At 39.1% G+C, this 14,470-nt stretch overlaps 2 protein-coding genes across 2 annotated transcripts in view; one reads left to right on the top strand and one right to left on the bottom strand.

Moving 5' to 3' along the window:
• Window positions 1-14,470, bottom strand: part of ITFG1 (integrin alpha FG-GAP repeat containing 1) — a 212,387-nt gene that overhangs the window by 41,503 nt on the left and 156,414 nt on the right. The window contains exon 14 of the mRNA XM_073307742.1: window positions 11,936-12,014. Within this exon, the coding sequence (XP_073163843.1) occupies window positions 11,936-12,014 (79 nt within the window). The remainder of the gene's footprint in view (window positions 1-11,935; window positions 12,015-14,470) is intronic.
• LOC140896254 (borealin-2-like) overlaps window positions 1-14,470 on the top strand; it is a 242,415-nt gene that overhangs the window by 210,031 nt on the left and 17,914 nt on the right. The gene's annotated exons all lie outside the window — the stretch shown is intronic.

Genomic DNA, 14,470 nt, shown 5'->3' with positions numbered 1-14,470 from the left:
CCTTTAATCATATTTTTAAAGCTAGTATTTTCAATTCATCAATACTTAGATCCCAGGACTTCAATTTTGGTTAAACAGATTTGTGGCTTCATGTCATTACTGATCAGGAGATGCAGGCCAATGAGACACAGGGATGGATTTAAAACAGCAGGTCCCACTTCATTAACTTTAACAGGGGTGAAGGAGGCTATCCATATCCCCCTTCAAAATACAGGCATTTTATTGGGTCCAATGCAGAGTTAAATGGCCCCAGGCCTTTTAAATCTGGATTGGAACCCTTCAGACTAACCCTTTAAACTCAGCCACTTCTGAATCTTTTTGCCACTTCCCCCTCAATGGGGAATGAGAGACCTCAGCGTGGGAAAACTAAGGTTTCCCCTTCTCCCTACAAGGTAATACGAACACCAGCTGTATCGTGGGTCTCCATTCATGTTTACCCTGAGAGCTCGGCTTTTTAAACTTCTATCCACACTGGCCACAAGCTGAGATGAATTAAATATTTCCATGGTAAATGATTTTTTGTTTCAGTTTTCACCAAAAAGTTTAGTAGCAACTAGACATCTAACTTAATAAATGCCAGTGAATGTCAGGTAGGATCAAATGCTAAAATAGGGAAACAACAGGTTAAAAATTACTTATACAAGTTAGATGTCTTCAAGTTATCAGGGCCTGATGAAATACATCCTAGAATACTGAAGGAGCTGACTGAGGAGATATCTGAACCATTAGTGATTATCTTTGAAAAGTCATGGAAGATGAGTGAGATTCCAGAGGACTGGAAAAGGGCAAATATAGTGCCAATCTATAAGAAGGGGAATAAAGACAACCCAGGGAAATACAGACCATTGAGCTTAACTTCAGTACCCAGAAAGATAATGGAGCAAATAATTAAGCAATCAGTTTTTAGACACCTAGAAGATAATAAGGTCATAAGTAATAGTTAGCACTGATTTGTCAAGAACAAATTGTGTCAAACCAACCTAATAGCTTTCTTTGATATAGTAACAAGTCTTGTGGATGGGGGGAAGTGGTGGATGTGGTATATCTTGACTTTAGTACAGAGAGTACACTTATAAAGTTTGCGGACAATACCAAGCAGGGAGGGATTTCTAGTGTTTTGGAGGATAGGATTAAAATTCAAAATGATCGGGACAAACTGGAGAAATGGTCTGAAATAAACAGGATGAAATTCAATAAGGACAAATGCAAAGTACTCTATTTAGGGTGGAACAATCAGTTGCACTCATACAAAATGGGAAATGATTGCCTAGGAAAGTGTACTGCAGAAAGGGATCTGGGGGTCATAGTAGACGACAAGCTAAATGAGAATCAACAATGTAACACTGTTGCAGAAAAGGCAAATATTCTGGAATGTATTAGCAGAAATGTTGTAAGCAAGACAAGAAGTAATTCTTCCATTCTACTCCATGCTGATTAGGCCTCAGCTGGAGTATTGTGTCCAGTTCTAGGCACCATATTTCAGGAAAGATGTAGACAAATTGGAGAAAGTCCAGAGAAAAGCAACAAAAATGATTAAAGGTCTAGAAAACTTGACCTATGAGGGAAGACTGGAAAAAATTGTGTTTGTTTAGTCTGGAAAAGAGAAGACAGAGAGACATGATAACAGTTTTAAAGTACATAAAAGATTGTTACAAGAAGCAGGGACAAAAATTGTTCTCCTTAACCTCTGAGGATAGGACAAGAAGCAACTGGCTTAAATTGCAGCAAGAGCGATTTAGGTTGGATGTTAGGAAAAACTTCCTGTCAGGGTGGTTAAGGTGGAATAAATTGCCTAGGGAGGTTATGGAATCTCCATCACTGGAGATTTTTAAGAGCAGGTTACCAAACACCTGTCAGGGATGGTCTAGATAATACTTAGTCCTTCCATGAGTGTAGGGGACTGGACTAGAAGTCCTCTCAAGATCCCTTCCAGTCCTACAATTTTAAGATTTTACTTCCTAATATTAAATTTCTATCTATTCCTTTTAACCTAAAAATTGGGCCTCCAGGATGTGGTGAGGAAAAAAAAATCCTCCCCTAGACATCCTGTCCATTTGGCCCAGAGGCAAAAATTCCTTCCTGATCCCTAAACAGGTGATCTGTTCAGACCCATAGCATCCTGAAAACGGAGGCTGGCAATACCTCAAATATAGGACAGGAAGGGATAGTAACAGTAGCATTAAAATAACTGCTGGACATGCAGGAAGGCTTTAAATACAAAGGAGACTGTGAATGAGTGGTCAGAAAGTCAACTGTCTCATCTGCCACCAGCACATTCCTTATATGTATTCTGAGCCAGGAAGAGAAGAAATGTTGAAGTGAGACTAAGCATGTGGGCTCCTCCTTCCTATAGGACCCAACGGGTTGGCCCCCTGCTGGTCTGACCTGTGCCCACTGAGACTAGGGGGCCCTCCAGACATTTGCAGTTGTCTTTGTACTTCACATTGCCATAACTCATCATCTGCAAAGAGCTGCTATACATGGAACATAATATTTATTTCAGATAATCAAATCACTGTATGGAAAGCATCTGATGAAGTGAGCTGTAGCTCACGAAAGCTTATGCTCAAATAAATTGGTTAGTCTCTAAGGTGCCACAAATACTCCTTTTCAAATCACTGTAGTGTATACCAGTGGTGAAAGTAAGGCGGTACGGGCCAGTACAGAATACCAGTAAAAAGTGGCTGGCTGTACTGGGCCCTACCGCTTTACTTTAAAGCGCTGCCGTGGCAAAGGACCACAAAGGACCCTGCTTAAAGCACTGCTGCAGCAGCGCTTTATTGTCGCTTCCCCTTTTGCCCCCCCCAGGCTGCCAACTGGGGGGGCATAAAAGCTATTTGTAAGTAATGTGGGTTTAAAAAAAAAGGGGGAAGATTCAGAAGACTGCCAACTGGGGAGTTGCAAAAGGAGTACGCAAAAGCTTTTATGGATTAAATTGTGCCTACCTCTGCACAAGTGCATATATATATATTTGAGAACACAAGGAGACTCCCTCACTTGCATGAGTGTGGGCCGTGCAAAATTCTGGTCTTTGTGCTCCTGCTAAGCAACAGCTGGGGGAGTCTAAAAAACACAGTGGCACCAGACTCAAAGCAGGGAGAGGACTATCATCCCTCCCCTCTTACTCCACAGCAGCAGGGTATACTGGAACTACTCAGATCCATACTCCCCAAGTGTTCTCAGAGTCACTAAGCTTGTCTAGGACACAGTGTTTCTGGGAGAATGTGCTTCATACATCTTGCAGCCCATCATACATCCACCAATGTGAACAACAGTTTGGAACCAGAATCTTGCCGTAAAATAAAAACAAAACAACTCAATTAAAATAAAGAAGTTGGGAAACGCAAGCATTAAGATTCCTACGTCTCTTCAACTACATTGCACTTGTTTAGTAATTTGTATTCCTGCTTTTCTTGTTAAATATGCCAGAGTTTAAGGCCAGAAGGGAATATCAGATCATCTTATATGTCTTAATACGTTTTTATTTATGATGTTAATTTACAGACTCGCTTGCAAATTAACCAAGTAGCAGTCCCTGTGCCTGTCATTCCTGAAAGAGAGAATGTGCACTGTGAGGTCAAATAGTAAGATTTTTAGCAGATGCCTACTAAGCATGCACAAATATTTTTTCACTTTATTATTGTCCAACCAATTTGTTTCAAATGGGATTCTAAAGTTCTTAATTTTTTAAAGCAAAGACATTCACTTAAAATAAATCCTCTTCTTGTAAGCTTAGTCCTAAAATGAGAGCAAACCAGTGTCAAAAGAAAATGGAAAACCTCAGACAACATGGCTTTTATGAAACAAATGGAATCTCAGCCAATTGTCTTTAAAGAATATATGTCACAATTTCTGCTTTTAACTATGCTATTTTGTGGATCATAAAGCATCTTTTAGCAAGGACTTTACAAATAGAAACTAACAACGTATTTTTGCAAGCTGGTTGTTCTTTTCTCAGATATGAAAAATCACAATATGAAATAGCGCACTAGAATCCATTCTGCAAGTAACATTCCATGAAGTAAATGTTTATCAGTTTGTCTATAGTCTCCATTTTCTTCACTATTCTTAAAAACAAAGATTCATCTAAAATATTTTAGTATTTTGAACCCATTTAATAGGATAATAGGCTATGCTAGATGGATAGATCATTTAAGATTCTTCGCACAGCCCCTCCAAAGCAATATCCTTCCTTTCATATCATTCTACTTGATAGTTTAGTACCATCAACTAGTGCTCACAAATACTACTTTATTGCTTGAGTTGCTTTTTGATTGGCTGTTACATTAAGATTCCAATCGACTATGTCTTCTAAGGTAATAAGAATCTGCACATCAGTAACTCCGTTCAGAGGACCATTTGCTGTATTGTACAAGTCAGGCAGATATTTCCTGAAAATATCTTATAACAAAGTTTAGTTATAGTTTTATGGCTACATAATTGCTTCAGAAAATAAGGCTGTGGAATGTACACACAAAAACTATATAGCCTCAAAAATCTATTAAAGTTGGAGAAACTCATCAAAACCAACGTTATGAATTATCATATGGGATCACCATAATGGCCACCATGCACTTTTAATACAGTTCTGTTGTTCCTTAACGCTACCACCCAGAAGAAGATTTATCATGATTTGGTGAAGTTTCACAACAAGTGAAGGTTTGTGTATATTGCAATACAGCAGTATCTGCAGACACAGGGAAGTACTGATGTCATTGTCCAAGGCACTGGTAAGACCTTATTTGGACTGTGTACAATTCTAGTCACCCATATTCAAGACTGATGAATTCAAACTGGAACAGGTTCAGAGAAGAGGTACTTGATCAAGGGAACTGAGAGCTTAACTTGTGAGGAGACTAAAAGAACTTAGCTTGTTTAGCCAAGCAAAACAAAGGCTGAGAGGGGATATGTTTACCCTCTACAAATATATCAGGGACAGTGAAGAGCTATTTAAGCTAAAGAAGAATATTGACACAAGAACAAATGCGCATAAACTGGCCATGAAATTGAGCTGGGAATTAGAAGGTTTCCAATCACCAGAGGAGTGAGGTTCTGGAATAGCTTCCCAATGGGAACTGTGGGGGAAAATAACCTAATTAATTTTAAGGTAGAGCTTGATAAATTTATGAGTGGGATTGTATGAAGGTTGTCTGAAGTGATGAAGTATGGGTTTGGTGGCCTTGGGAGCTTTCAGTTAATATTCTATAGTTCCTAAAATCTGATGCTTCAGGACTTCAACCAGTCAACTATATGGATAAGGAAGGGGATTCCCCCCCCTCCGATGTATTATGTTTTTGTCTCCTTCTTCTGAAGGATCAGATATAGCCATGGCTGGAGATGGGCCACTGCTATGGGGTGGTAGCGAGAATTTAATTTTTTTTCTTGAAAACTCAAAATTTTTTGCCTGAAAAATCAAAGTGAAATATTTAGTTTCACATCAGATTGACTCAAACTGAAATATTTGGGTTTGTTGAACCAAATGAAAATGCAGAAAACCAGTAGAGCCCTTGAGTATCTGAACTCCTGCAATACTGCATGGGTTTGAAGAGTGGGGCCCAGTTTCCTTGTTGATACTGAGGGTATAATGCAGCTCTGGTGAGTCCATTCTAGTCGAAGTAGATGGTACTGATGAGGGTGCCTTGGGGGCGGTGCCAAGGATCTATAAGAAGCATGGTATCTTCCCAGTACCAAGGTCATCTTAGTGGCCAACTTAGATGTAGACTGTATAGAAGTAGTTGTGGGAACTGTCCTCTTAGAGAAGGAATTATTCGATGCTGTAGTGTCCTGCTTGTGTGGCACCGAAGGATTCAGTATTGTGGCATGCTTGCTGCCTTTTTTCTCTGTTGAGCACAGAGCCCAGGCACAGGATCAGTACCGAGAGTGTCTGGAACCTTAGATGTACTCACTGTGGGATGTGAGGTTTTCGCTGCAGTCTTGTTCCATGGGGACCAGTCTTTTTGAGGTGGACTCTTTCTGTGGAGAATGACTCTGTTTGCTAGAGGCCTTGTCCATGGATTTACTTTGGGTAGACCCAGGTGAACATGCTGAAGTTGGAGGGGCACAGTGTTCAGTCAGCGAGCAACATCCAGAGGTGTCTCCTGGCCTAGATCTGAGGCCATTTGGAGGGAATGCTGCATCATTAAGAGTCACAGTTTTAGCTCCTAATTTTTTCTTGCCCTGCCCTTAATAGCAGAGCAGATATAGAACTTTTGTGGGATATGAGACTCTCCCAAGCAGCAGATACATCAGGAATGCCTGTTGCTGACTGGGATGGTCTCCTGGCAAGAGACGCACCACTTGGAGCCTGAAGAGCCTGGCATACCCAGGGGAAATAGGACTGTATTATTATTCACAAGCAAGAGTGAGAAAGAGCCATGATTGGATAAACAACTGACCCAAGTGAGTATAATTAAATCTAAAGAAACATTATGTTGTGGTATATTTGATTTATAGCACACCTCACCCCCCAAAGGAGATAAAGCTGCTCAAGTTGGTGACTTTTGCTAATCTTTCCTCCCCCCCATGAAATACACAACTGTTTGCTAAAGAAAGGAGAGTTACTTATCTGCAGCCTTAGTTCTCTGAAAATAAGTAGTAATATGGTTATATATTCCTTGGTCACATGTCCTCTGGCACTTCATGAAGAAGTTGATTCATAGCTCAATAAAGTCTTTTTGCCTCAATGCACATCAAGAAGCAAATACACTCACTTCACTGCATAACTGTTAGTTTCTTTTTGACTTGGGTCCAGACCTAACCAATACAGTGACCTAACTTTAATGATGTAATCCAGGGATAATATTTTCGAAGACCTCAGTTAGGAATTAATTCTCAAAAGGAAGTGTTATAAATAGGTCCACATTTCTGGAGACTCACATAGCACAACAGACATACTGGACAACAAAAAGTATTCTATTAACAACTACAGGAGGTGCCTATTAGTGGACTCCAGTCCTTCAGCTTTATTTCCGTGTAAGAGATGGAGATACCCAAACAACAAAAAGATGAGTAAAACATATGGCCAGATGTAATTACCTTCCAAGCGGTTTTCAGAAAAGATGGAAAAAATAGATTTTTTTTTTTTTTTTTTTTTTTTTTGCCAGAGACAGCATTCAGATTTTAAGCACACAAGACCAAACATGTTTGTTGGCAACAAAACACAACGAAAACGCCAATCATTAAAAATATCTTTCTCAACACTATCTTAACAACATATATCTTAATAACCCTAACTTTCATGTCCAATACTTGCTTCTCAGTCATTCAAGCACAAAAGACAAGACATCCAGACACCAACTAGACAAGATGGGAAGAATAAGGCTGTCCAGTGTGAAATAAAGTAACAGACAATGTAGCATTCAATCTCCTTCAAAACTTATGCTGAGCCAAAATGGCTTTAAAGAAGAGTAAGCAAACTCTATATTTAAGATTTACCAATGTCTTCAAGTGTGATTGATCTGAGGTGGGCTACAACTCAGGCAGCTTTGACAAGCCTCTCAAGTTTTAAACTTGATAGAGGACAACAATTAGAGATGCAAGTTGTCAGTCAATAAGAAACTATCCCCTTAGGGTACAGTCTGATTTTAATATAGTATGTTAGTGTAAAATTAAATGAAAAAGTGTCTGAACTCATCATGGAGTTCTGAATGCTTCTAGCAGAAAATAAGAGTTCTTTTTAGATTCAGGTCATGAAGCTTGCTTTGCAGTGATGAAGATGGGAAATGAAAAACACCAGCAGAATGATTTACTAGTTAAGATGAATTCCGACTATGTATTAGGAAGGAATTTTGAATTAGCATGAAATATTACTTCATCTCATTAAAAATGTAGGCTAACATTTTCAAATTTAATTTGTCTGAAGTTAGGCACCTACATCCATATTTAAGAATGTAGGAAAACAGAAACTGCCATACTGTATCAGACCAGTGGTCCACCTAGTCCAGGATCCTGTCTAAGAGTGTTTCAGAGGAAGGTGCAAGAAATCCCACAGTGGACTACTATGGAATAACCTGCCCATAGAAGGTTTCTTCCTCTATCCATTAGTGATTGACTTGTATGCTTTAGCATGAAGATTTATATAGATCATAAAAAAACTATTTTTAAATTCTATCTATTGAAATGCTGGATGTTCTCAACCATACTAGTATCTATGACTTTTTTAAAATTTTACTAAGCTCTTCATCACAATGAGGCAATGAGTTCCACAGGTTAATTATGTATTATCATAGAATCATAGGACTGGAAGGGACCTCGAGAGATCATCTAGTCCAGTCCCTGCACTCATGGCAGGACTAAGTATTATCTAGACCAATGGTTCTCAAACTTTTTTTTTGCAGACCACTTGAAAATTGCTGAGGGTCTCGGAGGACCGCTTAATGATCTTTCCAAATGTTGTTTGTACCATTAGCTAAGTATTGTAAAGCGCTTTGGATAAAAGTGCTAAAAAAACCCCACACAAATAATAAACAACTTTTTTTGTTCTACAAATAAAAGCACACAACTCATATTTTAATATGAGTAGTCTCACCTTTCTAATGAGATGGATGTGCCCTCTCTCCCCCGCTGCAGAAGCCCCCGAGCTGGGGCTGGGAATGTGGGCTGTTTCTCCCTGGCAGCTGCAGCCCTGGAGCTGGGGAAAGTTGCCTCTTTCTCTGGCCACCGCAGCCCTGCACGTCCCAAATTTCCCCCACCCCCTCTTCTCACCTCACTGCCCCCTCCTGTTGGGTCGCCCTCAAAGTTATGTAAGTATGATAGAATTATAATTATGTAGTAGTAGAAATAAAGATAGACAAAAGAGTATATAGGTATTGTAAAAAGGTATGAACATCAGTTCCATGCTGTTGAATTTCACTCTGTAACAAATGCAAGGCCAAAGTGCTAATTATTTCAGGCCGGTACAGGACAAAAAGTCTGTGCTGGAAAGTGATAAGAACTTTGAGGAAACAATGCTGTTCTTTAAAACAACACCCTGATGCTCTTCCCCCTTGTCATGCCTATGTAAATCTTGGTATCCAAAGAGGGAAAAATAGATAGCGGAATAAAACTTGTTAAATGAATCAAGAGTCATAGATTGCGTTGTTAAGTAAAAGAATGAATGATGAGTACATGGAACTGAGAGCCTGAAGCAGGGAAATAATTGGTTAGTAAATGGTGCCAGCCCAATCCTAAGAATTTCAAACTTGGTATCGATGGGCCGAAGAATATGCAAAGTGGAGACAACCAGGTGACCCCCAGAGGGTGAACCGGAATCCACCCAAAACACATCAAGGAAGAACAAGAAGATAACACCTAGCCATCATGGAACCATCATGGATGTACCACCTGCTGATTGAGCTGATTGATGGTCATCTCAATTGTAAATTCAGCATGATGAAGCAACTTCCATAGACTTGTATTGAACCAGAGACCTACAAAAATTGGGTCCAGGGACTGTGTTCTTTGAGTCTGGTTCTACGACCACCCTCCAGGAGCATCGGATGCGCATCTGACAACAACTCGGCTCCACTCTCGTAACCAGGCCACCTGGCTAGTGACGTGGCACGAGCAACATCTAGGCTGGTAACTATAACAACCTTTATGTAGAACCTGTGTGTGAATGTCTGTGTGTGTGAATGGATCTATATAGAAATTGCATATAGGAATATTTTGTTGTATTTACAATAAATGTGACATTTGCCTTGTCCCTCTTACAAGATCCTGTTGATATCATTTTTATTAGTGTAAAACTCCCACCTACCCTCTATTCCCCCCAAGGCCACCACCTCACCTTACATGTGTGTCTTCTCCAGGGTCCAGGCACCTAATTAGTGGAGCCACGCAGGCGGGAGGTGGGAGGCCCTTCATTAATTAGGTGGGAGGCCCTTCATCCTCTCATGTGCGGCCACCCAGCTACACCCCTTAGAGAGAAATATCCACGAACCACCTGAACGAGGCTCGCAGACCACAGTTTGAGAACCTCTGATCTAGACTATTCCTGAGAGGTGTTTGTCTAACCTGGTCTTAAAAATCTCCAGTGATGGAGATTCTACAACCTCCGTAGGCAATTTATTCCAGTGTTTACCCACCCTGACAGGAAGTTTTTCCTAATGTCCAACACAGCCCTCCCACTGCTTCTTGTCCTATCCTTAGAGGTTAAGAAGAACGATTCTTCTCCCTCCTTCTTGTAACAATTACAAGGAGAACAATTTTTGTCCCTGCTTCTTGTAACAATCTTTTATGTACTTTAAAACTGTTATCATGTCTCTCTGTCTTCTCTTTTCCAGACTAAACAAACACAATTTTTTTCAGTCTTCCCTCATAGGTCATGTTTTCTAGACCTTTTATCATTTTTGTTGCTCTTCTCTGGACTTTCTCCAATTTGTCCACATCTTTCCTGAAATGTGGCACCCAGAACTGGACACAATACTCTATTTGAGGTCTAATCAGCATGGAGTAGAGCAGAAGAATTACTTCTCGTGTCTTGCTTACAACACTCCTGCTATTATCTCCCAGAATGATGTTCGCTTTTTTTGCAATAGTGTGACACTGTTGACTCATATTTAGGTTGTGGTCCACTATGACCCCCAGATCCCTTTCTGCAGTACTCCTTCCTAGGCAGTCATTTCCCATTTTGTATGTGTGCAACTGATTGTTCCTTCCTAAATGGAGTACTTTGCATTTGTCCTTATTGAATTTCATCCTACTTACTTCAGATCATCTCTCCAGTTTGTCCAGATCATTTTGAATTTTAATCCTTTTCTCCAAAGCACTTGCAACCCCTCCCAGCTTGGTATCGTCCGCAAACTTTATAAGTGTAAGAAAGTATTTATTTTTATCAGCTTTAAATTTGTCATCTTAGTTTTGTGTGTCTCCTTCCTCTCATACTCAATTAAAGGGTAAATAGAAGTACCCAATTTACCTTCTTTATAACTTCCTATCATTTGTTTATACCCATATCACATCCTCTCCTCTAAAAAGTCCCTATTTAACCAATTTTTTTCATGCAGATGTTTTTGACACTCATCTCTGGACCCCTTCTATTTCTCTTATATCTTTTCTGAGTTAGGGTAACCAAAACTGAACACAGTATTCCAGGTGAGGGCATACCACTTATTTGTATAATGGCATAATAATACTTGTCATAATAATGGCCCATTCCTTATATGTCCTAATATTTTGTTTAATTTCAACTGCTACACAGTTTTTCAATGATGTGTCCATAATGACACCTATGTCTTTTTCCTGATTGGTTACAGTTAATTTGGAACCTGGTAATGTGACTTAAATGAGAGATACAAGTACATGGCCCCTCAGAAAAATCAGGCCCCTTATTTAGGTGGCTAGATATGGATTTACATGGTTAACTTTAGGCATCCAATTTTGCAAATTTGACCTTAGCAGACAGTACATGAATCACCAGTACTAAAAAACTCAACGATCCTCCAACATGCATTGAACAATACCAGAAAAAAATCTACATTGTGTTTGTTAAATGAATTATCATACATGTAAAAGGGAATCAAAATGATTTTATTTAGTGAGTAGCATGTGCATTGTATTCCACAAAAATAAAGATCCTGACTGAAAGTTTCTAGCCCATCACTACCCTCGATCTTTTACAGCTTCAGTTCATGAAAGACTGAAATTATACCTAACAAACTTTTCATGACACTGCCCAGTGCTCAGATTCTGACAGAAAGTGGAAGCTATTCAAACTCTGTTTGCAAAGGACAAATGAAAGGAAGTAATTACAGTCGTCACAATAAATATGTAAGATGAAAACTGAACGGAAAACATACTGTATTTGTGCCTTGTATACTGAAAGAACTGTTCAGGAACAAACGGACCCATTTAATCTTTTAGTAGATTTTTTGTAACCTCCTGTATGTTGCTGATGATTACGTGCAGAAAGATCATAATTACATGTACAGTATTAAGAAATAAATACTGGTCCTACCTGAACCATTTTTCAGATACCCATTTGCATCTACAGTTGTGTACATGATATAAGGTCCAGGCTGATTCACACCAAAGGGCTGCAACACAAAGATGAAATTAAGCATCCAAACTTTGATTCAATTTTTTTCAAGTTTAGAAATTAGCACAGCTAAAATAACAAAATAAAACTAAAGGCGAATTTCTGTGGCTTCATGGTTAAGATCACACCTTAGATGTGGATATCTCTTCAAATGTTTTACTATATCAGAGTAGAATTCATTTTCAAAATATGATAATCATTTTGCTATCTATAAGTAATGATACTCCTTTCAGTTAATTCCTAAACACACTTTTCTAAAAGCTTTATTGTAAAAATACTTTTATTATACATGATCAAAAATGATAATGTATAAAAGTGTTCACTCTATCAAGTGCTCATTCCATCATAGTATCTTTAGTTGTGGTTGATTTGACTAAATGCAGTCAAATGAAACAATGAATCCAGTCAGTTTCATGTAAAAGCTAAGTCTGGAACATTCTGCATCATTTTCAGATGCTTTTAGTCAACGATGCAGAAAACAGTATTTCCAGTACTGATGCTGTTTCATCAACTACTGCAAGTGTAAAGGGAATGACTGACTGCAACCTGACAGTTTGATGGAACTGTAGAAACTAGTGTCAGAACTTAAATGAGTTGATTATCTAGGGTTTAAAGTCACAGACTGTACAATCTTATTAGAATCTATCTTAAATTCTTTCCCCAAAATGAAACCAAACAACTTGACCTTTTTCTTGTAAAGGACATAATTTTGAGCTACTTGGCCATTAGCCAAAGTAACATGCTAGCAATCACTATATAAGGTCTTTTCACAGTTTCAGTGTTAAGTATGGTTGCCCTGACAGCCATAACTTATCGGGACTAAAATCATACATATATACTTTACATAACAAAACCTTAAAAATTATTCAAATTATTTGACAATTTGAATACCTTCTCAGTGAGACATATTATGGAGTGGTGAGTGTCAATCCATAAGTAAGGCTGCAACTGAATTCTATTGTAATCTGATTTTCTGTAGTCCTGACCCGCTAAAATCCACAAACAAAGGAATACAGGCTTCAAAATTGATGTGTCACATCTGGGGCTGAGGTTTAATTTTTTTTTTCCAAATTGGAAGTAAATTCAAGAAGATATTACTGAATGATGACATCTCAGGAATCGAGGTATTTACCAGAGTTCAAAAATTCCATTTTTTTCTGCCATTTTGTAGGGAAAAAAAAGGAATAAAACTTAAGTTTACTGTAGATCTCTGGTTGAACTCCTGAGCAAAGGACTCACAATTAGTTTGATTAAACTCTAATTTTAAAAGATTTTAAATGGTAATATCAGAATGGCACATTGGCTCAGACAAGCTAAAAGTAGGTCTGATGACTGCTGGAAAAAGACTTGTACTGTAACTATTGCTCTTCAAGATGTGGGTGCAGACCTGTAATTCCACTCAGGTGTGCGCACGCTTAGTGCACTGAAACCGGAAGATTTTGCCTAGCAGTAGTCATATAGGTAGTGCTCACACCATTTGACTCTAGTCTCTCCCCACACAATTTAAGGGCAGCACTGCCCTGATCCCCCTGAGTTCTTTCACTCCGAATATCAGGAGTAGAGACTGATGTGGAGAGAATGGGAGATCACAGAATACATGTCTGCACCCACATCTCAAAGAACAATTTACAATACAGGCACGTAACAGTCTTTTCTTCTTCAAGTGGTTGTAGACGTGTATTCCACCTAGTGATCCATAAGCAAGCACTCACAGGAAGTGTGGTTCAGAGTCTACTTAAAGAATGATTGCAGGACTGCCTTCCTGAAGTTTACATCTGACCTAAATGCAATCTTAATCACATAGTGTCTGATAAAAGTATGTGTAGAAGACCAGGTAGCAGCCCTGAAATTGTCCACTGAGGAATGCTATGTATGTAGGTTCGGCACTCATTGAATGACCCTGCAATCTATGCGAAGGCGTGGTCTGAGCTATTTCATATGCTGATTATATGTAGGAAGTTATCCACCTGGAGACTGTTTACACAGAGACTGCCTGACCCTTCATTTGATCTGCATAGGAGACAAACAGAAGAGGTGATGCCCAAAAAGGCTTAATTCTCTCTAGGTAAAATGCCAAACATCATCTTGAATTGAACATGTGAAGTCATTGTTCATCTGCACTGCAGTGTGGTTTAGGAAAGAACACCAGTAAATAAATCAATTGGTTAAGATGAAGCTGTGAAACCACTTTTTGACAATTTTGCATACAGCAGTAGGGCCACTTTGTCCTTGAAAAACTGGTTCTAGAGGGACTCTGGCATTAAGACTTGTACCTTGCATGTGCTCCTTGCATATATTATGGCCACAAGGAAGGGAATCTTCTGGCACAGAAGTGACAGAGAACAGGTTGCCAGGGGCTTGAACTGAGGTCTTACAAGAGCAACCAGGACAGTATTAATGTCCCACAAGGGAACCAGTTCTTTCTCAGGCAAATGGAGACTAGTGACTCTCATG

Source organism: Lepidochelys kempii, chromosome 12 (genome assembly GCF_965140265.1).
Source record: "Lepidochelys kempii isolate rLepKem1 chromosome 12, rLepKem1.hap2, whole genome shotgun sequence".
In the NCBI taxonomy this organism is placed as follows: Eukaryota; Metazoa; Chordata; order Testudines; family Cheloniidae; genus Lepidochelys; species Lepidochelys kempii.
This window is presented reverse-complemented; position numbering and strand designations above follow the sequence as displayed.